The 26,750-nt window shown below is 43.9% G+C and overlaps 1 protein-coding gene across 6 annotated transcripts in view; it reads left to right on the forward strand.

The window, feature by feature from the left end:
• rptor (regulatory associated protein of MTOR, complex 1) overlaps window positions 1–26,750 on the forward strand; it is a 189,724-nt gene that overhangs the window by 157,108 nt on the left and 5,866 nt on the right. For 2 of the 6 annotated variants that reach the window (XM_030744142.1, XM_030744057.1), the window contains exons 23-32: window positions 1,915–2,018; window positions 3,260–3,437; window positions 3,565–3,675; window positions 9,935–10,040; window positions 14,392–14,506; window positions 14,585–14,709; window positions 15,670–15,795; window positions 18,701–18,748; window positions 25,231–25,337; window positions 26,585–26,712. In XM_030744142.1, coding sequence (XP_030600002.1) covers window positions 1,915–2,018; window positions 3,260–3,437; window positions 3,565–3,675; window positions 9,935–10,040; window positions 14,392–14,506; window positions 14,585–14,709; window positions 15,670–15,795; window positions 18,701–18,748; window positions 25,231–25,337; window positions 26,585–26,712 — 1,148 coding nt within the window. Of the gene's footprint in view, window positions 1–1,914; window positions 2,019–3,259; window positions 3,438–3,564; window positions 3,676–9,934; window positions 10,041–14,391; window positions 14,507–14,584; window positions 14,710–15,669; window positions 15,796–16,330; window positions 16,393–18,700; window positions 18,749–25,230; window positions 25,338–26,584; window positions 26,713–26,750 lie in introns of those variants that run through there. The other 4 variants (XM_030744212.1, XM_030744264.1, XM_030744317.1 and 1 more) reach the window with 4 other exon arrangements.

Below are 26,750 nucleotides of genomic sequence, written 5' to 3' on the forward strand. Positions count from 1 at the left end.
CCCATCATATCTTAAAGACCTCTTAGTACCATGTTATCCCGATGGAGTACTCAGCTCTCTGACTGAGAGTAGAATGGGAGGCAGAGCCTTCAGCTTTCAGGCCCCTCGTCTGTGGAACCAGCTCCCAGTTTAGGTTCAGGATATAGATACCCTCTCCCTCTTATAATTAGGACTTCCTTAGTTACACTGCAATAGACTTCTGCTGGACTTCATGTGAGCACTTCTTCTCCACCCGCCTGTTTTCATTCCCCACATGTTTTTATGTCACTGTAGCATGTCATTCATTTTTTTGTCTGTGTCATGTCTCCCTGTGTTCTCGTTTCTGCCGGAGGTTTCTTCCTGTTTACTGGGAGTTTTTCCTTCCCACAGTTGCAAACTGCTTGCTCACAGGAGGTTGTTTGTTGGGGTTTTCTTCAGAATACTGCAGGGTCTTTGCCTTACAGTATAAAGCACCTGGAGGCAACTATTGTTGTGATTTGCTGCTATATAAATAAACCTGAATTAAGCTGAATCTTCCCTCCATTACCCTCTCTCACCTTCAGCTCTTCATCATCACATGTCACAGGAATGTCGGGCGCTTTCTCCAGCAGCTTGACATCTCAGAAAGCCCTACATAATTTAACAGGATCATTCAGACCTTCTTTCTTTTCTTCCCTGAGATGTCGTCCGCTCTCACAGCTGTATCCTACCACATCCTCTGACTAATGTGTTTGCTCAGTTGACTCACTTTCCAGCCAATTAATGATGGAGGAAGTGTGGGTAAGTGGGCTGAAGCCTGTGTCTGTCTCCACGTGGAGCGGGGCAGCTGCTAGCACCAGCTTCACCCCAGTCTCTCGCTAAAGCTGCCGTTTTGCAGATCACATTTTCCGCAGAGCTTGTCAGCAAATAAAGCTCGCGGTGTCCTGCGTTAGCGTCGTGCTTGTTTACCACATGTTGATGATCTGCAAACATGGATCCATGAACATGTTACTTTACTGGGTTGAATCCACTCCTTCCGCCCGGCTGCTTTTTGTTTCAGAGACCTTTTGTTTGTTCTGCAGTGCACACCTCATCTTTTCCATTGCTTCCCTGCAGAAGGTGTGTGTTTACTGCTGCCCTCCCCAACATCTGCGCTTCTCCTTTTCGTCGCACATTCACCCTGCAGTTTGTGCAAAAGAAATGAGCACATCCTTTAGCTGCTAATCTGCTTTTGCTTTCATGCCCTCACCTTGTTGTGCTTGACTGGGAAAGCTGCTCAGATTAGCGATCTGGCTTTTTCCTAATAACTGTTTCAGCTGTTTTTACTGCTGTTTTGTTTCATTTCAGCTGCCTGCTAATGAAGCGCCAGCAGCTAACCCTCATAACTGATGTCTTGTCCTCCTCACAGATGCAGCACTTTTTATGGGTGTAATCTTTGCATTAAAAACGTTTCTGCCTCCCTTTTGGACGCACGCAGAAGCAAAAGATACTCACAGCAATTTTGCACTTACCATAGAAATCCAATCAAAGGTGGTAAAATGTGTTTGCTCGTGTTAACTGGATTTACGGTGCGCACAGTTTTCTCTCCGCCTGGCTCGAGTAAACAACAGCTCTGCTATTCATCAGCGATGCTTTGCCTCTATTGTCTTTATTAAGTTTGCCCCTCCCTTGTGTGCAGCCATTAGACAACTTACAATGAAGAGGTTATATTACCTGCTCCATTTAATGGGATAAACCTCTGGAAATTTAGGCAAACTTTGTGAAGTGCTGCACTTTTCTTATACAGTTATAGCAGGAAGATTATCCAGTTTTTGGGGTTGCTTCTGATTTTGACACTTCTGCATATTTGTCTCTAAAAGCTTTTGTGGTAACAAATATCTACATTTTAAACTCTAATTCCGGTTATGATCGTCAGCAGAAACAGGAATGAACTAACTTGTTTTTTTCCCCCCTCAGGCGACGATGAACGCCAGACCTCAGAGGATCCTGGACTCAGGATCGCTCACCCAGTCAGCCCCAGCCAGCCCCACCAGCAAGGGCACGCACATACACCAGGCTGGGTGAGGATGGAGCTTCCACACGCATGAACGTCGTGATACACAGAAAAATCATTCGAAGGAAACCTCGAAGCATTTGAATCATGTGTACAGAGTGTGTTCAGCCTTCGTTTTAGCAACAGAAAAGTCACATTTAATCATCAGAATGTGCGTCATTGCTAGCAGGAGAAGGGGATTCTGGCTCAACGTTACTTTTATATTTATGTTGACTAATATGAATGCTGCATGAGCAGAACAAAAAGTAAAAACCAAGTGTAGATGTAAAATGAGTTATTAGCATCTTAAAATTCAAATATGAACCAAATTGTGAATAATTTACCAATTTATTTGTTTTTGTTTGTGTCCCTCCCCCTTCTGTCATTTTACATGGATTTTCTATTCGTATTACACAGAAAAATTCCACCTTTTAATAAATAAAACTTCTCGGTCGTGTCCTTTTACACCTCTGGACCACGTCCAGCACAGCTGCTATCAAAGAACCCGACCTGAACGTCCTGCTCTCACCACTTGCATGTGTGCATCTGCAATTTTACCACTGATCTCAAACCTGCGCAGAGAGCATGAACATCCATCAGCTTCAAACTGATCTGAGTCTCCAGCTACGACCCGGAGGCAGCAGTTTGGACTCTGCGCTGTCCGATCCTAAAAGTGGCTCATCAGGTCAGAAGTGCAATCAGGAGCATATCTGACATGATTTTTCCACATTCATGAGGTTGTGTACCATAAATTCATCCCTGAAGTTCTACTGTAACGTCCTGAGGTGTCTGAGGGACAACGTTCAGCTTGAACCACCTTAACTGTCCTGCGTGCCATCGTGTATGTGCCTGCTCACAGTGCAAAGTAAACCTGAGAGTTTATGCCAGCACTAACACAACTTGCATTCACCTCCCGCCCCATTTGGCCTTGTCCTCCAATAAGATTCAAGTTCAAGGGTCACATTTTTAGCACGCTGGAGGAGATCCAGCACGCCTTAAAGAAGCAGAAGTGCAAGTAGTCAGAACAGGACTTCAGATGAGTGAAAAAGCGAAACAACAACAGCTGTTCTGGAGGCAACATCGAAGAGATTAAATATTGTTTTTGAATTTTATGGGTGGAGTTGCAGAACTTTATGTTCATAGAAATGTCTGTTAATTTGTCAATGCTCAACTTTTCCTTTATGTTCTAACAGAAAATATGAATTTGTTACTATATAAATGTCTATTCTATTAAATCCACCCCCTTAAATCATTTATCCTTTATTTCAGTGGTTCTCCGCCTATGCCCAGCACCAGCAGCTCCAGTCTGACCAATGATGTTACCAAACCCCCCACCAGGGAGCAGCCGGCCACACGACCTCCCTACACCCCAACACTGGGAGGACAGGCGCCCCACTCCCACCAGTTTACCCGCACTCGCAAAATGTTTGACAAGGGACCTGAACAGGTAGAGGAAGAAACACCTGCTGTGTCGCTGCCTGCGCTCCTGAAACAGAGCAGCGGCGACATGTTTTTCTCTTTCTTTAGTTTAAATCTTTAACTCAGAGGCTTTTTTTTTGTGTGTTTATCTTCAGGCAGCTGAAGACAGCGATGAGCCGGGTGGTCACAGGAACTACATCAGTCCGGCCCTCCAGACAGGCCTGTGTGATTGGAGCGCCAAGTATTTTGCTCAGCCTGTCATGAAGGTCAGGCTGTCACGACAGTCTTCCTCCCATCCTGTTCCTTTCAAACATGCAACTCTTCACAGTTCATTTGATGAAAGGCTCTCTGCAGAAAAAAACCACAGAAACTAGTTTTAATACACCTGAAGCCATTAAACCATGTAACACGTACCTTAGTATGATGATGTAGACCTGATTGTGACAGAGCTGCTGGATACCTGCCCCAGTTAATTTACACATTTTCTTAATGTTGGCTACAATCAGTACAGTTCAATATAATACATATGTTACCATCATGGATCACACTGGTGTGTCAGTAGTTTTATTACCATGTCTAGTCATATGTAGTTTGGGTCTTTATGGCTAGTTTGTTCAGTTGGGCATGATTAGATGAAACTGGCGTTCTTCAGGCTACGTTGCTTCTTCATTAACTTTGTTGGTAGCAGCATACGATCCAACCCCAGATGCTTTCAGTGCCCTGATTTGGTGTTTGTGTTGGAAGCTTGTTGTTTGTTGACTTTAGTGAGTCCATTTCTAAGCTAATTTCAGCGAGCGAGGACACTGCACGCTCATTAATCCTTCTTTTTGACTCTTAATAGCCAACATTTACAGAATTGACTTCATGTTTTATCCAGTGCTACCTGAAACTAGTCACTGCGTAGCTTTTACCCACCATTTACTGATGTGAAAGAGCATGGGAAGCAAGGGCAGTTTTCCCATAGATTTCTTGACAATCAAAAGTCTTTTCTGAACCAGAGGGGTTGCCCCCTGCTGGCCATTAAAAAGAATGCAGGTATAAGTTGCGTTGCTCCACGTTGGCTTCATTTTTCAGACCTGGAAGCTACGTCTATGTTTTATACCATGTATACTTGCTTCAGGCTAATGTTTAGGAAATGTTAACTTTACTGCTAGCTACCCAACAGAGCAACTAACTGACTAGCATGCTTGCTAACTCTAATAAATTCCTAGTTCTTCACATAAAGCTAAGTCCACAGCTTGTTGAGTTGAGTGTCCACATAGGAAGAGTCTGGCTTTGTAGCACATCACTTTGTCCCTGATGGTTGGTCTCTAGTGTACGTTCCAGGCTCCGGTTCCCTATGGAACCCTCTAATGTAGTTACCACCCTGTCTTATCAGTAAACGGTCACTCCAGTCGCTTACCTCAAAGTTGAGAACAGTTTTTCCCAGCATCCACCCACTTCACATCACAAGCAGCTATTTCACCCACCATTGTTTGAAGTCACCAAAAGTCATTGGGTTTGTATGGTGTCCAGTTACTGCAGCGCTCCAGGTCACTTCAGCTCCGCTTTAGAGGCAGCTGAGAGAGTCGGGGAAGATTTCAGTCCCTTCAGATGTTTATGATAAAAAATGTGTTTATTACAGGAAAAATGTTGCATTACACAATTTTTAAAGCAGGAAGGACGGTGCCATATTTTCATATCAAGAACTTTTTTCATATTCCTCTGCTAAGCAATCTGCAGCTTTAAAATCATCTTAAGTCAGTTGCTAAGCAACAAAGCGGTACAATATGGCAGATAAGTTTCTGTTTACACACATTTATGTGAATTGGTGTCACTGGTGCGTGTTTTTCATGCATTTTGCAGCGGTTTGAGGACAGATAGAGCCGTCTCAGGACACAAACTCTGTGTCATAAGATTTATTTTAAAAAGTAATGAATTCCTATGGAAGCCAGCGGGGCAGGACCAATCACAGTGAGAGAACGTACCTGCTGTTTGTACGAGAGGGCTATGCAGAATAATGAGCTCCATAATATAACATCCTCCTGACTGAAATCTAAGATTAAGAGAAGTACTTTTACCCTGCACAGTGGTAGCACCGCAAATCTTTAATATTAAATCAAACTAATGTGTTTAAACAGTGTAACCGTGTCGTCTTTTCCAGGCGAGAGATGAACGGAGTCAGCACATTTTGGCGGGTTAAACAAAGAAGGAAAGTGTTACCAAAAAAGGTCAAACAGAGGACAAAGAGGAAACTTTGGAAAGCGCGTGGAAAACAAAAACTTTCTGCTCATGGCTCAGATAAAAGAAGAGATTAGTGAAATGAAATATTCGCAACATATGTAAGATGTTTTAGGGAGAAAATTGGAGGACAGGAGAGCGAGAGCACAAAGAAAAATAAAAGATGATGAAAGTGAAATATTTGAAAAGGAAAGCAGACATTGAGGGGCAAATAGAGGTGGGCGAGAGTGTGGGTGAGGAGGAAAACAGAGATGCTACAAGTGAAAGAAAACTCAATATAAAGAGCGTGGCGGCGGGATGAATAGCATGAAAGAGATACGAGGCCAGAAGTGGCAACAAAGGCTGATTAAAAAGCAGAGCAATGACTGGATGTGAAGACTGAGTGAAAGAGCTCAGAGTCGGTGGAGGAGGAGGAGTAAAGGGGACTTCTGTCACATATCATAACGCTGTGTTGGCAAAATTTTGAGTGCTGTCATAAAACTTAACTCCATTACAAAGCTGTGTGTGTGTGTCAAAGTGTGCACACAGGTTATCGTATCACTGTGTCAGCAGCACTCCAGAGGAATGTGTGTATTTGTTTCAGTGTCTCCAAAACTACAGTTTTTAGGAGCATCTGTGAGAAGCATGAGAGTGATGGAAGAGTTTTCCTCTGCTGCAGGTTCACGATTGTTAGAGAAAGAAAGAGCCTTGGTTACATTCGTATTTTTAGTCTTGGACTCCATTGGAATAACTTTGTCTGAAATCCATCCATCCATTTTCTTCCACTAATCCAATGCAGGGTCACCAGGGGGCTGGAGGCTATCCTAGCTGTCACAGGGCGAGAGGCAGGGTACACCCTGGACTGGGCACAGACAGACATTCATCCGTTCACACTCACATGCACACCTTAGAATCACCAATTAAGCTAACGTACGTGTCTTTAGACTGTGGGAGGAACCTGGAGAGAACCCACGCTGACACGGGGAGAGCAGTACAGAAAGGCCCCAGTATTAAGTCTCAGTCAGATTATGATAACACTGACAAAGACTGAACCTAAAGGCATTTACAGATATACTGTAAGACACTGACTTACAGGCAGCATGAAATCTTCAGAGCTGAAAAACACATTTACACAGATTTATACAAAGTCAAAATCAATGACCAGATTTGAGCATCAGTATCATAGGATATATTACAGTTTCAAAAGTGCACCGCTTTAATTGGTGATGTAGAGGAACAGAGGCATCGGGAACCTGGATGTTTTATCTGTTATGCGGGATGCAGCCAACGATTTTGCCACGGTTTGTTCACACTGATGTTCTTTCATCTGACGTGGCCCAAAACATTCAAAACGTACAAACTGTAATAAAAAAAAGTAATGTTTATCACATGGCTCAACAGCCCTAAGATGTAAAAATGTCAATGACGAATAAATCAGCAGAAACCTCGAGGGCTGAAAGATGAAGCCACTGTGAAAGTGCCAAAAACTGCAGGACCTCTGATGGTCCCCTGAGGCCGGCAAATAGACTCATGTTAAAATGTCCAACTTTACATCCACAATAAGCATTTTTGGCTGCTTTAAACTGAGAGGAGCTGTTTCTGCCAGGCTTCACCGCTTCGGTCCCTGAGCCGGCCTCTCTGCCATATTTGTGCTGCTGTTGCCTTTTGGAGCATTTTAATGGAAATATCTGACACATAATATGATTTACTGTCCACCTAAGAGACGCTTTTGTAATTTGTTACTCGCACAGTTTACAGATGCAGCTCATCTGGTCACTCCTGGCTCCAAAAAAACTAACATGGAGGCGGCAGAGATGCTAAGTTGACGGTTCGAAACCAGTGGGTGACATCACAGTGGTTACGTCCATCTTTGTATAGTTTATTGGTCTGAAATCACAGTTAGCTGTGCACAGTTGTTTGTCCATTATATGGGAAGTGAACAAGGAGGTAATTCCACACACAGCCTGTTTGGCTGTCCACATACTTTTGGCCTTGTATAGACACACTGTGCAGACCTGTGTGGAGATTTTAAGAGTCCCTCACACACATTTTTCTCCTCAGGGTCTCATTATACGTTACATTAGCAGCTGACACACTGCAGGATCCCAACCCTGGCAACAACAGCATCAGCCAGCTATTTCCTTAGCACACAAACACACACACACACACACACACACACACACACAGGTCTCCATCAGACTTCTAAATCTGCCTCCCCTGAGGAACCATAAAGCCCTGGAGACACTGTATGTGAATGACTTGACTAAACACACGCTACATGCAACACCTCTGTTTATTCGCTCTGAGGTGTTACAATGTGTGTTTTATTCCCCTAAAAGCCGGCATACGCCAGGCGGCGATGTGGCAGGAACGGTGACAACAGACAGTAGTAGTGTGGTCACATGGCACTATAACTATGCGTGTGTGTGTGTGTATGTGTGTGTGTGTGGTGGGGTGGGGGGCTGTTTAGTATTCAGGTGGCGTGGGAGGCCTTGCTGTAGAAATGTGCTTCATAAGCACACGTTGGCAACCGACATTTAAAACCACACACATGCATTCGCAGTTTTCCTCTGTTGTTTATTCACAACAGCGCAGTTAACGTTTAATTTATGACTTTAATTCATGGCGCTGAAGAATCACACAAACCTGCTTTATATTAAACTGCATATTTAATGTCCTGCCTAAAAAAAAAAAAAAGGAGTCATTCTGTTCCCTTAAAATAAAGTGGGCTCAAAGTCTGTGGGGGCCATTTTGTTACATAAGACTTAATAAAGTTAATACTTTTAATATTGTCCCACTGCTCAGTAGATGTGATGAGATGTGATTACATAAAGTGAACTTGATACCTAGACTCATTATCTTGGTAATCGCATGAATGTCCCTTAACATTGTTGCACCAGAGCAATCCGGGCTTTACGGGAAAGTTGAAAAACTTTATGGAATGAGCTCAGAGTCTCAGAGGGAAGTCTAACACTTAAGAAACTGTGAATGAATCAAAAGGTTTATAATAATCCTGTCCATGTTTTCAGTGGCCGTGCTGGAGCATATCTCTCTAAAGCTCGCCGTAACTCACCGAGACCGCAATTCGCTCACAGGTCATAGAGGAAGAGTGCAGATAAGTCCCGCCAACAGAGGAGGGAAATACATACTCTGTATATAAAAGATGGATGGAGGTAGCCACTGTGGTTTCTGAACTCTGCAGAAACCAGCAGGTTATGTCTCAGCGTTAGCATGCTGTTTGGAGGGATAAATTATCAGCTAATGCAAGTAAGCGTAGTTATCAAGCTGCACCTATGGAGCATTCATCACGCTTAATGTGGCCATGTGGCGTTAAAGCGCTTCAGGAGCCGCTCCAGGAACTGTTTGGCTTCGTGTTTCTTTGCTGAGTCGGGGAAACCCATCACTGCTGACTTTATTTCTTTAAGGAGCTTCAAGTCATTTCAGTCTGATAGCAAACTAACTTAAATGCCTAAAAAGCTCCTGTGTGGTGGGATAGACTCCCAACAGGTTAAATAACCCGTAGCCTTTTTATAATCTGAGGCTTGAGACAAAAGTAGATACTAAAGATATTTAAGATGTCTTTGTACTGTTTATTTTAGGATCCAGACTTTCAGCATATTTACATGTGGAGCGTACATTTTGTCACAGATAAGTCAGATATCCGAAAGTTTAGATCAAGCATTTTAACTTATGAAACTGATATTACAGTGCAGTATGGATAAATCAGCAAGTTAAGGCTGAATGTCACTCCTTATTTTATTTTATATATATATATATATATATATGTATATATATAAAATATAATATAAATAAGAATGTTCCATCTGCATTTCTTGTTGAATTATCCAGAGAAGAGTCCGGTCTCTTCCATCAAAGGAAGAAATATGGTGGCTTCATTTGTCTTTATTTGGTGTGAAAGTCTCTGAATGTGGAAAAAAATAATTGAGACATTTTCAATTTTAAATGTACTCTCAGCAAAAGTGTGAGTGTTTAAGGCTCAAGAAAAAGTTTTGTGGCTCAGGAGGTACAGCGGGTCATCTGCTAATCGGAAGGTCGGTGGTTCGATTCCTGGCTGCTCCATCCTTGGGAAAACCCTGAGTTGATCCCAATGCATTCATCGGAGTGTGAATGTGAGTGAATGTCAGACGGAAAACACTTAAACAGAGAAAAGGTGCTCGTGTGAACGGATGAATGAGACGTGCTCGAGCAGAAAAGTGCTGATTAAGACCCCGTCCATTCATCTGTTTATTGCTTTTTTAGAAATGTTCCAGATTAGGAGGTCAGTTGTAAATTGTTCTCTGTCTTTCCTTTCCTGCACCCTCTCAGATCCCTGAGGAGCACGACCTGGAGAGTCAGGTGAGGTTGGAGCGGCAGTGGAGGTTCCTGAGAAATGCTCGCGTGAGAAGGCAGAGTCGAAGCGTCATACAAAGAGGTCAGTAACACAACTATTTTAAACACATTTATATTTCACAGCACTTCCTGTAAGAAAGAATCTTCTTACTTAGGATAGTTATTGGTCCTGGATAGGATGTTCACAGGTCAAATGAAATGCACAGATTTTACTGGAAATTAGATTAAATCAGTTATTAAAGCATCTTCTCTGGTTTTCATCACGTTCAAAATTACATGAGTGGCTTTATTCGTGGAGCGTAGGTCATACAGGAGCTCTGCAGTCACATCGCCCGAGCACGGAGCTTCTAACAGAGTCGTGTTTAATTGAAGGTTTATGCGGCCTTAATGAGAGCAGGATCTGGGTGAAATCCAGACGGTCACAAAAAAGAAAAAAGAGAAAGAATAAAAGAATCCAAAGTGGCCTGTGGACAGAGCTGCCAGCTGCTCTTTTTCCCCCCTCTGCCAGGACGTGACTGCTATCCTACGATTCAATATTCAGGTTGGGGGCGTTCAAAAGTCGGATTTTTAGCCTCACTCGCTTCAGTTGGATTTCTGTCCATCTGTGATTTTACTGCTTGTTCGGAAGCTTCATTTATCACTGATGGAAACATAATGAGTTGACTTCATCACAAGTAATGAAGTCATCTTCACTCTCTCTGTTTCTCTGTGCTGTCTGTCCATGTGAGGATGGGCTCAGGTGCACACAGAGCACAGAGAAAACTAACTACACCTAAATTAAATAAATAGTAAAAATAAAAGTTTTTTTTTTAAGGTAGTAATTAGTTTTCTTTGCATTAGAGTTTTACAAACTAATGTATTTGGGTGTAACGTTTCATGAACCTGTCGGGTCTGTTTGAGCCATTTTAGCCGTTCTTTAGCTTATTGTGATAGTTTGAAGCTAAAGATGTTTTTATCAGACATTGGTGGAAACCATAAACTTCACATGGGTACACACCTGTCAGTCACAGAGTAGGTACTCTGCTTTATGATCTATTTTACTGTAAACGGGGTCATAATTTCTAAAATAAATGTTGTGTTCATTAAAACTTGAAACTAGCGACTGAGATAAACGCGCAACGAAACAAGACTTCTTTTTGTTATCGTAAGTGCTGCCTCCTGCTGGTGAATAGAAAAACTGCAGCTTTAAGGACGTTACAGCCTTGCTTCGCTTTTAAGGCCTCGAGGCTGCGTCTGTCTGTGGTAATCACCAACTGCTGTCACCAGCAAAAGTAAAAAATAATCATTTTCGTTTGTAAGTTGCTACGAAGAGAAGAAAGCAACAAAAAGTTGATGCCATTGTTGCTTTGTGGGACACTTACTGTCTCATAAGCCGCGGCAAATGTATAAGAACGTGTCAGATTTTTTTTTTAATCTTGTTTTTCTGCCAAACAGCTGTAAAAAAATAAATAAATAAACAGTTATGGGATTGGCATGAACAAACACCAACACAAGCCTCACAGCTGAATCAAAAAAACTTCTTCATGTTGTATTTTAAGTCAAGGATTATTTGGCACCAGCTTCATTTATGTGCTGTGTTTTAGCATCAGCTCACTGTTTGCTGCAGTCTCTGTCAAAGGCAAATTCACATATGCATGAGTGGCCATTTATGTCGGTATTTTTTTATGTAGGTCCGTTGGTAACACGATACCCAAAGGTTAAAATGGTCCCTGTGTTGGGTAATTAAATTGTTTCTTATAGTAATGTCTGATTTGTGCCTAAGAGGTTCTGCCAGTCATGTCTAATTGAGTCTTAATGAAGCTCTAATGAGGTCTAATTTGAGTAAAATCCAGACTGTCCCAAAAAAAACATCAAGACACATGAAAATTTTAGGTGTGTGAGTTTGGAAATGATTCACAGCGATGAGAGGATTGACTGAAAGCAGCAGGAGACGTCCTCTTTGTGAATCACAGGTCTCTCCTCACATGCACTCGCACATTAAAGGGCCTGCAGTGCCAGCATACACACAGACTCCCTGGGTGAAGTTTGAGCTGCTCTCAAACAGAATAACTAACACCCCCAACGTCACTGGCAGCCCCCTCCACACATGCATGCACAAACACACACACACGGAGTCACGAGGCGATTGGCGTCAGAGCCGAGGCTTGCTCACGCACACGTCTATCCCGCTCTCGCTAAATCATTGAATTCCCCTCACAGTTTTCTGAAAGAGAGAAAGTAGTAGGGTTGCCCTCATTCAGTCGAATCCCTCCAGAGAGGAGAAGCAAGGCGAGAGGAAGGGAGGAGGAGGAGGAGGGAGGGTGTGATGGAGGAAGATAGAGGAGTTGAGAAAGAGGCAGCAAAGCTAGCAATGAGAGCAGAGAACAAAAGCACATCTGTAGCCTGTGAACCTGATTTGACTTCTTCTTCTTTTGTTGGTGCAAAGTCTGCCCACCTCGCCCTGCACTTCTGAATGTACTGTCAGCTTTTACAGCCGCTCCTTATCGACTGTGATGTCAGACATCACACACAAAGGCAAATGGATGATGATGATCTTTCCCAGCGTTTAACCACAGGCCTCCTCAGCTTCTCTCTCCAACTACATTTTCCTCCATCACAGCTGCATCCATCTGTGATGAATTTATGATGGATCTTTCTTTTCTTTTCTTTTTTTTTTCCCCCTCCCTCATTCTTCTTCATCTCGTTATGGCGGTCTCGAGAGTGAGTTCATGCAGCCAAGGACAGGGTTGGCAACCGGCATGTGTTGTTGCCATGACAACGTGTAGTGAGGCAGTCAAGTCATCAGATTTATCAACGTGTTTTTACTCGCAATGAAAGCTGCCGGTGGGGTACACAGTGTTTTTCTTTGCCTCGACTCTCCCGCCACAGACTTTCATGTGTTACTCCGTTCTCTTGCTTTGCCTCAAGTCTTGCAGGCGATGGCCAGGCTGTGCTGCATCCTGTCTTTTTCCCTTCATTCCATGTTATTCTTGCAAAAATGTCTTAAAGGAAACTACTAATGTATCTGCTTGCTGTTTGAACTTTTATTCTGTCTTTTAACGCCTACATACAAATACTTTAAAACCAAATACTTGGTTCCTATTCCAATTACCGGTACAGGTTTTTTTTTTAAGTACTACGTACTATGTTGGGAAGCTCATGTGCAGTACATATTGGGACCAGACATACCTTGGTAGGCCACAATCCTTCCATATTTCAGTTATGTTCAACAAAGACCAATAAGCAGTCGTTCGACCCTGTGTTATTATGTGCATCCAAAGCAAAGACTGTATATAAAAAATGGACGTAGCTTCCCTGTCTGAAAAGTGAAGCGTCTTAAACCTGCATTCTGTCCAATGACCAGCAGGTGGCGACTCTGGTTGCTAAAAGAAGTCTGATTGTGAGAAAATGACCCTCAGTAAACACCTGAGTTGAGTTTATCATCTCTAGCTTCTCTAGTGAGCTCACGGTGGCGGTGTCCATCATTTATATACAGTCTCAAAAAGCATGTTTCTCTATTAGAAATGTGTCAGTGAGCCGCATTATTGTGCTGAGTGTACTTTTATTATAATAATGTCCATGGAAACTGTAGGAAAGCCAGTTTGTCCCAAATTGAAACTGTTTTTGAAAATTAAAAAGCCTTTGGAAAATATTATCCTATTAAAACAACTGTTAAACACAAGTAATTAAACTAGTGTGAACATTTGTTTTTAATGTGCTGACAGAGTAGAAACGTGGACTGTGTTACTGTGTTTAAGAGACAAAACGGTACAGATCTCAACAGTGAACCACGAGGGGAGTCCTGCACCCTCAGCTGGGCATTTCTGTATTCTTGGACGTGACGAAACCTGTCAGTCAGTTGGAGTAACAAAGTGTGCACTGCTAATGGACCTTTAAATAAACCTTTTTCTTAGTGTATGTGTTTAAACTCCACACTGATCTCTGGGAATGTAAAACTAGAAATAAGATGTCAGGAAGTTAACAGTTTCAGACTTTTTTTTGAAAGTTAAAGAGCCAAAGCCAAAAAAAATTAAGTCACTGAGGAAATAAAATCACTGTAATAAGTACTTGAAAGGAGAAGCCCAACTCCCTGTCAGCTAATAGCAGCACAAACCAATAGATAAATTACATTTTAGACTCATGTTGCTCTGCCTGTACCTTAACATCAGCATGACAGCAGTATGTGCAAAGTGCAGACAAAGAAAAGCTTCCTTAAATACAACTGAGGCAAAGGAGGGTGCAACAGAGTGGCTGAAGTAGTTCCATGTACTGAACGTTGGGGTTAGCAGTAGGGGGGATTCAATCTTGCCTCCATCAGGGATACACGTGTAGTCGACCCTACAAGGTTGCAGCTGCAGGTGAGGTTCAGGTGTGTCAGCAGACACCCGTTTGCCAAACTTCCCTTAACCTGCGTTGGATAAATCCATCACTCTCGATTTTCCCCTCCGTCACAGGTATTTCTCGTCTGGATGATCAAATATTCATCAATCGCAACCCTGGAGTACCGTCAGTGGTGAAGTTTCACCCCTTCAACACCTGCATCGCCGTGGCTGACAAGGACAGCATCTGGTCAGACTGAGGATGCCACAGAATTGAGATTAAATGTTAAACAGATCTATTTTCTAACGAGGTGTGTGTGTGTTTTAGCTTTTGGGACTGGGAGAAGGGCGAGAGACTGGACTACTTCTACAACGGAAACCCTCGTTATACTCGCATCACATCCATGGAGTACCTGAACGGACACGACTGCTCGTTGCTGCTCACTGCAACAGGTTTGTAGAGCGCGCGCACACACACACACACACACACTGTGAGTTCACAAGCACTAGTGCACCCAAGTTAACAGCACAAATGTCCACGCCCACCAGCAACATCAGAAATCGCAGAGACTCATTTGTAGCAGCAGTGAGCCTTAAACTCTTGACTTACCCCCCCCCCCCCCCCCCCCACACACACACACACACGCACACGCAGAGCACTTGTGCGTAGTCATCATCATTCATCAAAAGAAGAAAGCAATTACCCTCCATGGCTTTATCTTCATCACCCACAGGAACCGGAGAAAACAACTCGACATTCAAATACAAACGCATTTATTTTGTTTGGTCTTCCTGTGTTAAATTAAGCTGAGAAACTTTGATAAAAGGTTTCAGTTTTGATAAATCTAAATTTCATCTCATCAAAAAGTAATGTGCACTTATTCAGCTTTTGTCCATCAGTCATACTCTGAAGGATAGCAGGGCAGGACATTAGTTACAAAAAAGAATCAGCATTAAAAAAGTAAAACGCAGACTGTAAATCAAGTGGAGACTTTTATGTCCTATAATAGCTTCCTCATAAGAGTGCATGGACGTGTTTTATGTTCAGCTCGGTGTCTTCGTCGTGTTTCAGCCGCAGAGGTTTTTAGGGTTAGACTCCTGCCTCGTTTCTTTCTGACAAGATGCTTTCAGGCAGAGAGCCCTTTAAGATGCTGCTCGGCGCTCTCTAGTCTTTATCTTCTTTTGAGGAGTGTGTGTTTGCGTTTAAGACACTCGATGTTGCATGTTGTGAAAGAGTCTCAGTTCAGGGTTTCCATCAGCACAGTTCAACACTTAGAATCCATTAAGGATGCAAACAGGATGTAGCTGTCTTTGCACTGCAGCTCCTTCCAGCCTCAGCCTTTGCTCCACTCTGCGTTTTCTCACTCTTTACTTCCTCCTCTGTATCTTTCTCTCTCTGTCTTCTCTTTCCAGACGATGGAGCGCTGCGTATCTGGAAGAATTTCGCTGACCAGAAGAACCCGGAGATGGTGACGGCGTGGCAGGGCCTCTCCGATATGCTGCCCACTACCCGAGGTCAGCCCTCCATCAGCACCCACAGTAAAGACCAACGCTCTTTATTACTGTGTCACCAACCCATCCACACTCCCACCCATACTTCGAGAGTACATTTCCTCCTGTAATGCCCTGACAGCCAAACTGTCCTGATGCATCCCAGTCACACTTCCACATTTCCCATCCACAGAGCTTTTCCCTAAAACTACAGGGAAGAAATAGATGAAAAAAATACTGAAAGCAGTGCAGCCACAATTAGAGTAGAAATGTTAAAATTAATGTTAAATTTAATAAAGTGGATTAAGGTTACATCCACACTATGTTTGTATATTAAAATACAACTCAATCCAACCCATATAAATGCCAATGTCAGTACAAAACCATAAAATTATACAGCACTGCAAACAGGTAGGTTTTTTGCAGAATTTCATCTCTGAATAAAAAATGACACTAATGCGCATTTCAGCCCCGACCCCATCAAACCCAGCAGTGAACACTCACTCACACAGCTTCAGTTTTAATTGCAATTGATTTGTGCTTTAAAAAACAGTGTTTGCATAAAGCTGCATTCATCCCACAGAGATGTTCAAATCACTTTGAGGGGCAGCGGTCAGGTCAGCGTCGTCAGCACACAGAGCAGGCCACGTAACCGTTACTGGAAGTCCGGGAGAGTTTGTCACCAGCTGTATTAAAAAAAAGTGGCACAAATAATAAATGAAAAATGACACTGAAACTTCATTTCCACACTTTTAAGTTGTTTCTGCTGCGTTGGTGGCAGGTTGTGGCTTTAAAGTCCACAAATGTAACTAATTTAAACTCTGCTGTCAGCTTCACCTCCCTCACCTTGTCACATATTCCACATCCATCACATATACCTGTCATACCTGAAACAGTGGGGGCAAGCTTGACCTTCTGAGGGCCCTACATTCGAAGGCTGCCCAGAATCAATCGTGAAATGCAGAAGGTAGGTATTTCGCATTCTTCCCCTGCGGGATTGTTCACAATGCCTCAGTGATCGTTATAAAATCGGGACTGTGGACGTCGGTGGATCCACTGCCACGTTTCCCTTCCGTGTTGACACGCGTACACACAATTCACAAATACGAGAACCGATGCAGGCGCCCACTGTACACGCTTGTCAGAGACTTCCACCCACTTCTGTGTTGTCAGGTTACACACACACACACACACACACACACACACACTCTCCTGAACTCTCTCCCCTGCTTTAAATTTTCTGCCTCAAGCGTTTCTCAGCTGACACTACCAGTGTGCTTTTGGGGGCAGCTGTGACAGCTGTAACTGGATGTTTCTCAGCATAACCTGTTTAATAAATGCAACAATTAGCTACGTAGATGGTGCATTTTAGCATGAGCATATAGGTGGGCAAATGTAATGTTTGTGCACAACACGTCTCATATAAGATGCAACACCGTATTTGGCTAATTGGCAACAACCGGAGCAGAGCTGTCAGAGTGAGTGACTCGGCTGATTCGCTGCCTGACTGCAGATCTGTGCAGAGGTGTGGACCTCGTGCTGTTTGCACATACGTGTCTTTGTTATTACCATCACCAGAGGTCTGTGGGGACCTGCAGGGAGGAGACGCACTTAACTAACACCAGTCTGTGCCCGACTCTTCCTCTGCGGAGGACTCTCCCACAGCGGGCCACGGCCATGTTTTCACTCAGACTTTAACATTTAATAGTGTCCTTGTTATCCTGGATGTGTCGCTGGTGACAGTCGAGTGTTTGCAGCCTGAATGCAGAACCAAGTGAAGGCATCGGTTTTAATATAAGCAGCCGCTCAGATGAGATCTCTCCTGAAAAAGTTTTGCAGAAGATTCCAGCTTCAGCTTGTTGTGCTCCAAAATTGAAAAAATAAAAAATGAACTTGGCAGTAGATCTCAAAAACCTCAGCAGCAATCTCACCGACACTCTGCTTTCCCTGGTGCATTCACACCCACTACCTCCTGGCCCAGTATTCGGTTCTGAGTTATCGCCATTGCTTGGAACGTCTTTCAGATCGAGTACAATAACGCTGTGTTTAGAATTTTTACAATTTTTAGCGTTGCCTCGGCTGCATTAATAATGTAAAACCCAATGAAATATTACACAGGTCTGTCTTTTTGCTGCCAAAATCCTGCTCTACCTCTGTAGGCAGTTGCAACAAGACTGAACATTTCTCAAGGAGATGCTGCCAGAAACACACACGCTCACACAAGAGCACCAGCAGGACCTGTCCTCACTCAACCCCCCCCATCATCCAATAACGTGCTCCTATGCTGTTTTTCATCAGTGATCCATCTCTGTGGACTGTCTGGCTTGTTGTTATTTTGCTGGGTCTTTGATATTGTTTTGTGGGTATACCCCCTGCCCCACCCCGCCCCGCCCCCGGAGACAGAGAGAGAGGCTGAACAAGGCGGCAACAGCTCCGAAGCAACAAGTCTCACAGACGTTTATGCAATAGAATTATTTAATTGTGCACCTTCATTATTGACCAGGCACAAAGTTTAAATCTCAAACACTGATCCACGCTCAGCTCCAGCCTGCCTGCTTTTCAGCCCTGTGGTGAAGGGATCTTAGATTCTCTGTCCTGCAGGTTCGGATGCTGGGGACTCAAATCTTCTTTCCCTCTGTGATGCTCATGTGTCATTTGGGAGACGCCGTGCTGGGAAGCAGCCGCCTTGTTCATCCCTCTGCTCTTTGAGTGCATGTAGAGTAATACTCGTGAAGTGCGGGGAAGTACTTATTGTCACTTCATGAGTATTACAGCTCTTTATGGTGTGTGGATGTTTGGGTTAGCATGCACAGGGGGTTCTTGCTAATTTGTTGCTTGCTTTGTTACGTTCCCGCTCTCCTCCCTCTCCCTCCCCTTCTCCATCTTTCTCCCTTCCTCCATACACTCCTCTTCCCCCCCCCCCCCCCCCCCCCCCCCCCCCCCCTGCTCGCAGGTCTGGCCAGAAGGGTCTCCATCTATCTTGACAGGAGTAAGCAAGGAGGTGAGTGTTGCAGTTTCCCTTCTATTCTCCCTCACTCCCAGAGCAAAACTGCTGCACTAAACAGCAAAGGGTGTGCCTCTTCATTTTTAAATTCCTTTTATTCCCCTTCGACCACAACCAGCACCGCGCTTCATTCATTCACCTGTCTGATGACGTTCCATCGCTCCATCCCTCACAGTCAGCCCAGAGTTCAGGGCACTCTCCATGAAGAAAAGAACTTACAACAGCACAAAAAAATGTTTTTAATTCATATCAAAACCAAGAATCCCCACCATGTTTTTACACATTTCAGGCCAGGTGTTACTGGAGTAGATCATTTTGCAGATGTTAAATGAGCCATTAGAAAACAGCAACCACTTACACGACCAAAACCGACACATTTGACCCACTTTGAAGGTAAATAGTGAACATGGACTGTGGACTCCACTGGAAGCTTCAGATCACTCAGATTCAGCTAGCTGGCTAACTGTGCTAACATTGTATCCAGGAGTTGGTTGAAAACACCTTCTTCAGTCTGACTTTTAATGTTTTGAAGCTGACTTGTTCTAAGATCATGTGGCCATATGAACCAAAGATAAGATGTAACAAGGTTTATTTGTCACATGCACAGTTATACACACTGAATTGTATTTTGTACCTGCAGTTGATAGTAAGTGATAAAAATATATAAATAAAAATAAAGTATGCGGGTAAAAATATTAAATTGTAGTCACTGGTATTTACACTAGTGTATGTTATTGCAGCTGTGTCTGTGATTTTTTTTTTTTTTAAATAGCATCGAACCAACCAGTATGTCTCATGGACAGTTCAGCCTGTTAAACTTCAGAGGAACCGGTGAAATTACAGGACTGTGGCTGGCAGCAGGCTGGGAGAGGTTATTCCTGCAGCTGCACTGCATTAGTATGCAAAGGCTGTCGCTGGAGGTAGAGCTTTGGGCAGAAAACAGGAGGGGTGAGGTTTCTAGGTAAGAATGTGAGAATTCTTAAGAGGTGAGGTCAGACGGGGGTTAAAAGAGGTGGATAAATAGTTGGATGGCAGAGGAAGACGGGAGAGATGGAGAGAAAATGAGGAAAGAAAAGTTGGAGATGACTCTGAAATAAGGTCACGGTGGTGTTTATTTAAGGCTGGAAGGAAGCAGGCGGGGAGCAAACCAGACTCATCAGTGTTTGTTCTGGGGTTAGAGGGACTGAAGCACACGGACGTCACATCTCTGCAGATTAGACTGAGAGACGATCTAATTAAGTTCTGAGCCGCATAATTTTAATATGTTACAACTCGATTTTATGTCCTTTCTTATAGTTTTATTCCTGTTAATGGCGTTAGGCTTAGGTTTAGGTTTTTTTCTCTTTCTTTAATCATCGTTCTCTTTGTCCCTTTTCTTTTGCGTGAGTAAAAGTAGGGCAGGCCTCTCTCTTCGGTTTAATGGAGGCAGGTTTCGTGTCCTGCTTTACATTCAGCTTTGCTGCCTGGGACCTTGTTAACATCGGGGCTCCGGATATTTGCGTGGAGCTGCAGTGATAAAAGGCTGTGAGCTTCTTTTGTCTGCAGCTTTTACGTGAATGCACATCACAGATTTTCACTGAGGTAAACAAATTTTCAGCATACTACAAAAAAAGCCAAAGAGATTATTGCAACTGCAGAATTCTAAACACATAAAACTTATAATATAAAACTTTATAGAGAATCAGAAAGATTTGCAGTGTTTAAACCACCCTCACACTTTGGCAAACATTGTGACCGGACAAAAACCTCCGACTCTAATCTCTGTGAACATCAAGTTTATCAAACTTTCATTGATTTACTACCAAGTAAGAGAGGCGACTGATTCATTTAACACGCTTTAGTGCTACATGCTGTTATTTGATGGTATTTTACAACATGATATCAGCTGGTAGAACTTCCATGTGCCGTATTCTCGTTGGGCTTTTCCTGCTTCCTGGGCTAATGTTCAGGATTTCCCGAAGTTATAAAAAATGATAAATTTGTTAGTCTTCTCTCCACAATAATCACTTTATTTCACGAGCTCTCTGTCAGCCTGGCAGGTCACAGCTCTTTCAAAGGTTAAACAAATGCCAAAGTAAGGAAGAGGAAGTCTCCCTGCCAGTCAGAGCGCTCCCGTAAAACGACATCATTGGTCTATTAGACGCACACACATGCCGGGCAGGTTCTCAGTAATCCTGGAGGTTTATTACTAGAATCCTGGAAGACTTTTCAAAGCAAACAGGATAATGAAATGAAGAGTTTGGAAAACGCTGAGGGAGAGGAGACGCAGACGCAGGCATCGGCGCAGGTTTTAATGAGCTGCAGTGTGTGGGATAGTTAGGCCATCGCTGGAGATAATGGTGCAGAATAAGGAGGCAGAGGAAGGTATCTTCTCCACAGGGGAAAGATGGGAGTGAAGCAAAGATATTTATGCAGAGGAATAGATAAATATCACAAATGAGGAATTTTCTTTGTGCACTGAGGAGCATTGAGGATCCACCACAGGCCCGCTGGCTGTTAGTGGTATTAAACTAGCTTTTTTTTTTTGCTAGTTGAAGATGCAGCCAGGGAAATGCCATCTGCTAACAATATCAATGCTGCTTTTGACTGGGGACGACTCAAGCAAAGAGGGCGAAATCCAGGATTTAAAGAGAAGGTAAACATGGGAGCTATCTATGCCTCCACCTCTGTAATGTGGTTTCCAGCTGAGGAAACGTTGCCCACACTGCTTTCTTCCAGCTTCTTCCTTCTCACAACTCAATTCTCCACGTCCGTATTGATTTCTGTGTGGGTAACTAAGACCCGCTCAGGCCCACAAAGGTTCCCTCTAAGGCAGGATGATATCCCGTTTTGAGCAGCTGAGTGTTGTCCACAAGAGACCGAACTGAAAGGTGTGGTTTAAGGTTTCAGATCCGTGACCCTCTGAACTCAGAGGAAACTTGTTTTGGCAGCTGTTGGGAAGAATTTAGCCACCTGACAGAAGGGAAGCGATAACAAGGGAGAGATACGGGAGGAGAGGAGGTGGGCACCTGGATCGAGAGGCAGAGAGACGGAGAGAGAAATGGTCTGTCACATTTTTGTCTGATGAATTTGGAATGGCTGAAATCTCCATTGTAGAGAGATTGTTTTAAAGGTGACAGATTCAGTTTGAACCACAGCTTTATTATGCTAGTTTTAGTCAGCACTTCTGTGTAATAATTCATATTTGGCCCTGTGACTCTGTTCTGGGACCTTCCTGCCTCCCATGTGAATGCATGTAAAGCCTGAAGCAGGGAGAGCAGGAGTGCAAAACAGGCTTCAGTGCCAACAGGTAGGACACTGATTAAGTTAGACACAGCGTGAAACGGTGGCACTAGGGTGGAGGTGTGTTGTGACACGGCTTAGTCAGACTAGAGCAAGTTGAGCAGCTTGTTCCAGGTGAGGTTTGGCAGTTGGATGCATAGAAAGATATCAGCTGATTTGCCAGGATTGCAGGCTGAGCTCCACTTCGTTTCATTTCACGCCCTCTGACAGCCAGGATCAGCTCCACGCCGTGCCTCTGAGTTTGGGCGCCGCTGCCCCAAAGAGTTTCTTACTGTGAGCGCACACAGAGGAAAATGTTCATGAACTGTATGTAAATCTTTGGGAAAGTTTGGTGATGTCTCCTCCTCCGCATGCTTCAGTGCATTGGGGATTCTTCCCTTCTCCTCTCCTCTCATTGTAACCCAGATTTCCTCATTACCAGTCTGTCAGCCTCAAAGGGAATGCCGCCTCCTCTCTTTTCACAGCATGAGAAGCCCACGTCAAGCATGGGACTGTGGGCATGTCTCTGACAGAGCACAGTCTTGTGAAGTGGTTTCCCCTGCATGCCGTTCCACCAGCACGTGCCGAGGCACACCGGCAGCGTGACGCCTGAGCGGGCCGGATGATGTCACACCCGGGGATTTAAAGCCACCGCACGGGGCTCGGGTTTTCCTGACAGTCTAAGCTGAGTCACGACTGATAAAAGGGGGCGCGTGAACAATGAGATCAGTGGGAAAAGATCTCTAATAATGTTCACTCTTGTTCTCCAACGTTAAAGACAAGCAAAGTAAATAACTTCTTATCCTTCGTTTTGTGAAAGGAGCAAATTAGCATAAAAATAAGCAGTGTTACAAAAAAAAAAAAAAATGAAGTGAATGTATAAAGCAGGGTGGTGACATGGGTGGGTGAGCTGGAGATGGCTATTGATTGTGTAAAAACAGGAGGAGGAAGTGACTCAGAGAGAAAGGAGGAGGAACGGGAGGAAAAGGAGCTGTGATGCGTTTCCAAAGGAAAGAAGAGGCTGTTTCTGTAGCGTCTGTGGTGAAAAGCACTCTTACAAGACAGGGGGAGAGGGAGTGCGCTTTAATGTGTGTTTTGCTTTCTACCTGCCCCATAATTTCTTCTCCTCCAACATTCAATCCTCCATTAGAGCATCTGCACTTTGGCTTGTGGGAAATGCATTTCTTATGTACTTTGAACCCTAACTCAGCTAAAATAGAAAAGCACAAGGTACTGTATATTTACTGAGAATCGAGCAGTTTGTGTTGTTGTACCGGCTCTGACACATACCCCCAAACCGACTCTGATATCTACATGCATGTACCCACTTTGTATTCTAATGGAATAATCCTCAGTTTAATTTGACCGGTGACCTTCGTAACCTGTCATTTCTCATCTTTCACATCATTTCCTGTCATTTCGGCCGTCATCGAAGGCAGAAAAGCTCCCAAAATAATGCAGAAGAGCAGCGAATGTGGTTAAAGCGCCATTGAAATGCTAGTCATTACACTCAGACATATTTTTTTTTTATTATAATTTTCTCATAGAACAGCCACCCACATTTTTTTTGCACTCTGTGATCCAGACAACAGGCCTTTCACCTGTGCACCACCTGTTATCAGCTATAGCGTGCTGGTAGATTTAGCCTTTAAAACTGTGCGGTCTCTGTGAAGCTGCTGTTAATTGAAGCCGTGCTGCAGTCAGAACCTGCAGCTTCTCCTCCAGCTAAAGGTCATTCTTACTGCACGGGTTTCCTCACTGCGGACAAAAAGTGGAAAAGGCAGAATTACTGTGTGCAGTTCTAAAGCTGAATTCACACCTTCAGTGGGTCATTAAAGTAAATTATGAATATTCTGCACTTGTCTTAATAGACATTTACTTAATTATTGATGTCTTATTCTTGAGAGTAAACAGTTTGAGTGCCTTTGCTGTTACATTACAACTATGGAGGACTGCAGTGTCACACAAAGTTGGCTTGTAACTATACTTAAGTCCATTTGCTAGTATCAGGTTGGACCCCGTTTGCCTTCTGAACTGCTTTAAGTCTTCGTGGCTCAGATTCAACAAGATGCTGCAAACGTTCCTCAGAGATTTTGGTCTGTGTTGACATGAATGCGTCACACAGCTGCTGCACATCCATGATGAGACTCTCCTGTTCTACCACATCCAAAGATGCTCCTTTGAATTGAGATCTGGTGACTGTGGAGGTCATCGGAGTGCAGTGAACTCACTGTCATGTTCAAGAAACCAGTTTGAGATGATCTGATGAGCTTTGTGACATGGTGCGTTATCCTGCTGGAAGCAGCCGTCAGAAGATGGGTACGCTGTGGTCATAAAGGGATGGACAGTGGTCAGCAACAATACTCAGGTAACCTGTGGAGTTTTTAAAATGCTCAGCTGGTAGTAAGGGGCCCAAAGCGTCGCACCCTTGCTCTCCTCGTGAAGCTCGCCGTCGGCTGCAGTTAGTTTCCCTCCCCGGGCGTTCCCGAGCCGGCACAGCTTGTGCAGCACTGTTCGCTTGATTCCTGCTGTGACTGCCTGCATATGAAGAGTCCTGCTGTCTTCAGCTTCTTCCCTCCTCACTTTCTCGCTCAAGTGCCATTTGACTCATCAAAGCTGGAATCTGCTGACAGGCGCAGTTCCAGGGTCAGCGTTTGCATCTCCCAGTGGTTGTCCTGAAAGGGAGGCTGCAAAATGCTAAACAATGCTACAGTCTGCATGAAGTCCACATTTATACACTCAGGAATATGTAGGCTTGGTTTTAATGTCCTAAAATTTCATGTATAAAATACTTCTGTTGCACCTTTAGACTCTGCAGACAGCAGGTTTCAGTCCTTTCTGTCGTATTTATTAGTGACGCATTGTTGCAGGAGCCTGCTGCACTAATCTTTCATTTGACTTGGTACATGTGGAAGTGTGAGCCTCCTGAAACCTCCAACAGACTGTGTGGGTTGTGTATTAGTGTGATCAGCACATGTTCTGTGTGTTTAACAGCTGTGTTTGTAAAGGTCCCTCTTTAAACAAAATTAAAAACATCAAATTCAAACTGCAGCTCGCAGACTGTGTGCAAATTACTCTTATGCTGTTTGTGTAATTGTGATTAAAAGCCACCTTCTGTTGTTTTGAAAACAATAAATAATCCTCGTGTGTGTTTCATGAAGCACACATTCCTGGTTGTGCTTGTGTAAGAGCGTTGCTGTGTCGTCCTGTGTTTGTAGGGGCAGGTATGGTTGTGGACTGGGAGCAGGAGACGGGGCTCCTCATGACGTCCGGAGACGTCCGAGTCATCAGGATCTGGGACACCGACAGAGAGATGAAGGTCCAGGTACTCGACACACCTCACTGCATTGTTTTTGTCCTAATTAATCAGTCCCGCAGACGTGGGTAAAAGGCTGAACCACAGACAAATGCAGAATTTGTTGGTTTGTGTTGGTGAAGTTTGACTCCTGCTGCCCTCCTTCTAGTTCCTAAATCATTCTAGTGACCTGATTTAGTTTATTCTTCTGTGCTACTGATCACCTTCATGTCTCTGGAAAGTGCTTTTAGAAAAATGTGATAAATGATCTGAAGCTGCTTCAACATAAACAAGAGTTCCCATAAATTACCTGTTTAAAGGAAAGTTTCACCCAAAGCAGCCGTGTGACTCTAAGGTAGTTTTCCTCTGCCTAAGTTTCAACCTGAACCTTAGTAATAGGCTGAACGAGCCTTTTACTACCATTTATCATAAATCCAAACACCTGCGGAAAAGAAGGAGACAACAGAGGAGGTTCATGGATGCAGTGAAGGAGGGCATGCAGAGGTTGGTGGGATGGAGGAGGATGCTGAGGATGGAGTGAGGTGGAGGCAGATGATCCACAATCCCTAAAGGGAGCGGCCGAAAGTTCAACATCTTCTCTTCCGTGCATCCAAAAATCACACTTTGGCCTTTCATGTGATTTGTTGACAATAAGAAACTATCCAAAATAATCCTTTAGTAGGATTCTGAGTCCAGGTTTCATCCCGTCTCCGGCTGCGTGGAATCATTTGGGTGGAATCCTCAGTTTAAACTGTAATATTCATCAGGAACAACTCGGATCACTTTGTTGGTGCTAAAACATGAAAACAACCCTGTTTGCAAGACTTTTCGCATTAAAACTTAATGTGTTCATGGAGCACTCTGCTGCTGCTGCTGCGTTTGGGTGAAGTAATGGAAGTCTGAGGCAGAGCCAGTACCATTAGTGTGGTTTCTTTCTTTTCTCCTCGTTTTTACACATCTAATGGACCTCGGTGTGCTAATCATTGTCATGATGGATGGACTTAATACAAGTACAAATGGCCCCAGTCTCGCCTATGGCTGCATATTGATGCTGGGCCCAACTTCAAATGAGCCAACAGTCAACAGAGCACATGATTGATGATTTTAAAGGAGGTTTAATGTGAAATGAGTGTTACCTTTACACATTTTAATAAGAGGATTTGCTTGTGTGTGTGTGTGTGTGTGTGTGTGTGTGTGCGCGTGCGCGTGCGCGTGTGTGTGTGTGTGTGTGTGTGTGTGTGTGTGTGTGTGTGTGTGTGTGTGTGTGTGTGTCTCAGGACATCCCGACAGGGGCGGACAGTTGCGTGACCAGCCTCTCCTGCGACTCCCAGCGTTCGCTCATCGTTGCCGGCCTGGGTGACGGATCTGTGCGGGTCTTTGATCGGAGGATGGGCCCCAACGAATGGTAAACCTCTCTCCTCATCACTCTGATCATTCATACAA

This window comes from Archocentrus centrarchus, chromosome 1 (genome assembly GCF_007364275.1).
Source record: "Archocentrus centrarchus isolate MPI-CPG fArcCen1 chromosome 1, fArcCen1, whole genome shotgun sequence".
In the NCBI taxonomy this organism is placed as follows: domain Eukaryota; kingdom Metazoa; phylum Chordata; class Actinopteri; order Cichliformes; family Cichlidae; genus Archocentrus; species Archocentrus centrarchus.